At 60.5% G+C, this 357-nt stretch overlaps 1 protein-coding gene across 1 annotated transcript in view; it reads right to left on the reverse strand.

Moving 5' to 3' along the window:
• ALG3 (ALG3, alpha-1,3- mannosyltransferase) overlaps window positions 1-357 on the reverse strand; it is a gene marked incomplete at both ends in the record, with an annotated part of 1857 nt that overhangs the window by 512 nt on the left and 988 nt on the right. Inside the window, 2 exons of the mRNA XM_008938995.1 lie at window positions 63-150; window positions 349-357. The exon at window positions 349-357 is cut by the window's right edge and continues 218 nt beyond it. Coding sequence (XP_008937243.1) covers window positions 63-150; window positions 349-357 — 97 coding nt within the window. The remainder of the gene's footprint in view (window positions 1-62; window positions 151-348) is intronic.

Here is a 357-nt window from a genome sequence, read left to right on the forward strand (position 1 = left end):
CCACGGTGCCCCGGGTCGGCCCTGCCCCAGCCCACCTTCTTGCCGCCCCACCGCCCACTCTGCCAAAGGATATTGTTGACAGTCAAGGGAGGGGATGGGGGTTTCCTTTTGGCAGGATCCTTCAGCAGAGCCAGGATGCTCTCCTTCGGCCTGAGAGGGAAAACCAAACATCAGTCTCAGTTGCCAAAAGTCTTTCCCAGCCTGACCTTGTCCTGTGAGCCACGACACCTGGGCCATACTCCCCAAATCAGAGGAGTAACTCCCCTCCACTCCTGCCTGCAATCCCAGAACTGCAGCACTGTGGGGCAGGGGAGCCACAGACCTGTGTTCTGCACCGTTGGGGCTGACAGGGGCCAG

The sequence above is a fragment of the Merops nubicus genome, unplaced genomic scaffold, assembly GCF_000691845.1.
Source record: "Merops nubicus isolate BGI_N331 unplaced genomic scaffold, ASM69184v1 scaffold46854, whole genome shotgun sequence".
Classification (NCBI taxonomy): Eukaryota; Metazoa; Chordata; class Aves; order Coraciiformes; family Meropidae; genus Merops; species Merops nubicus.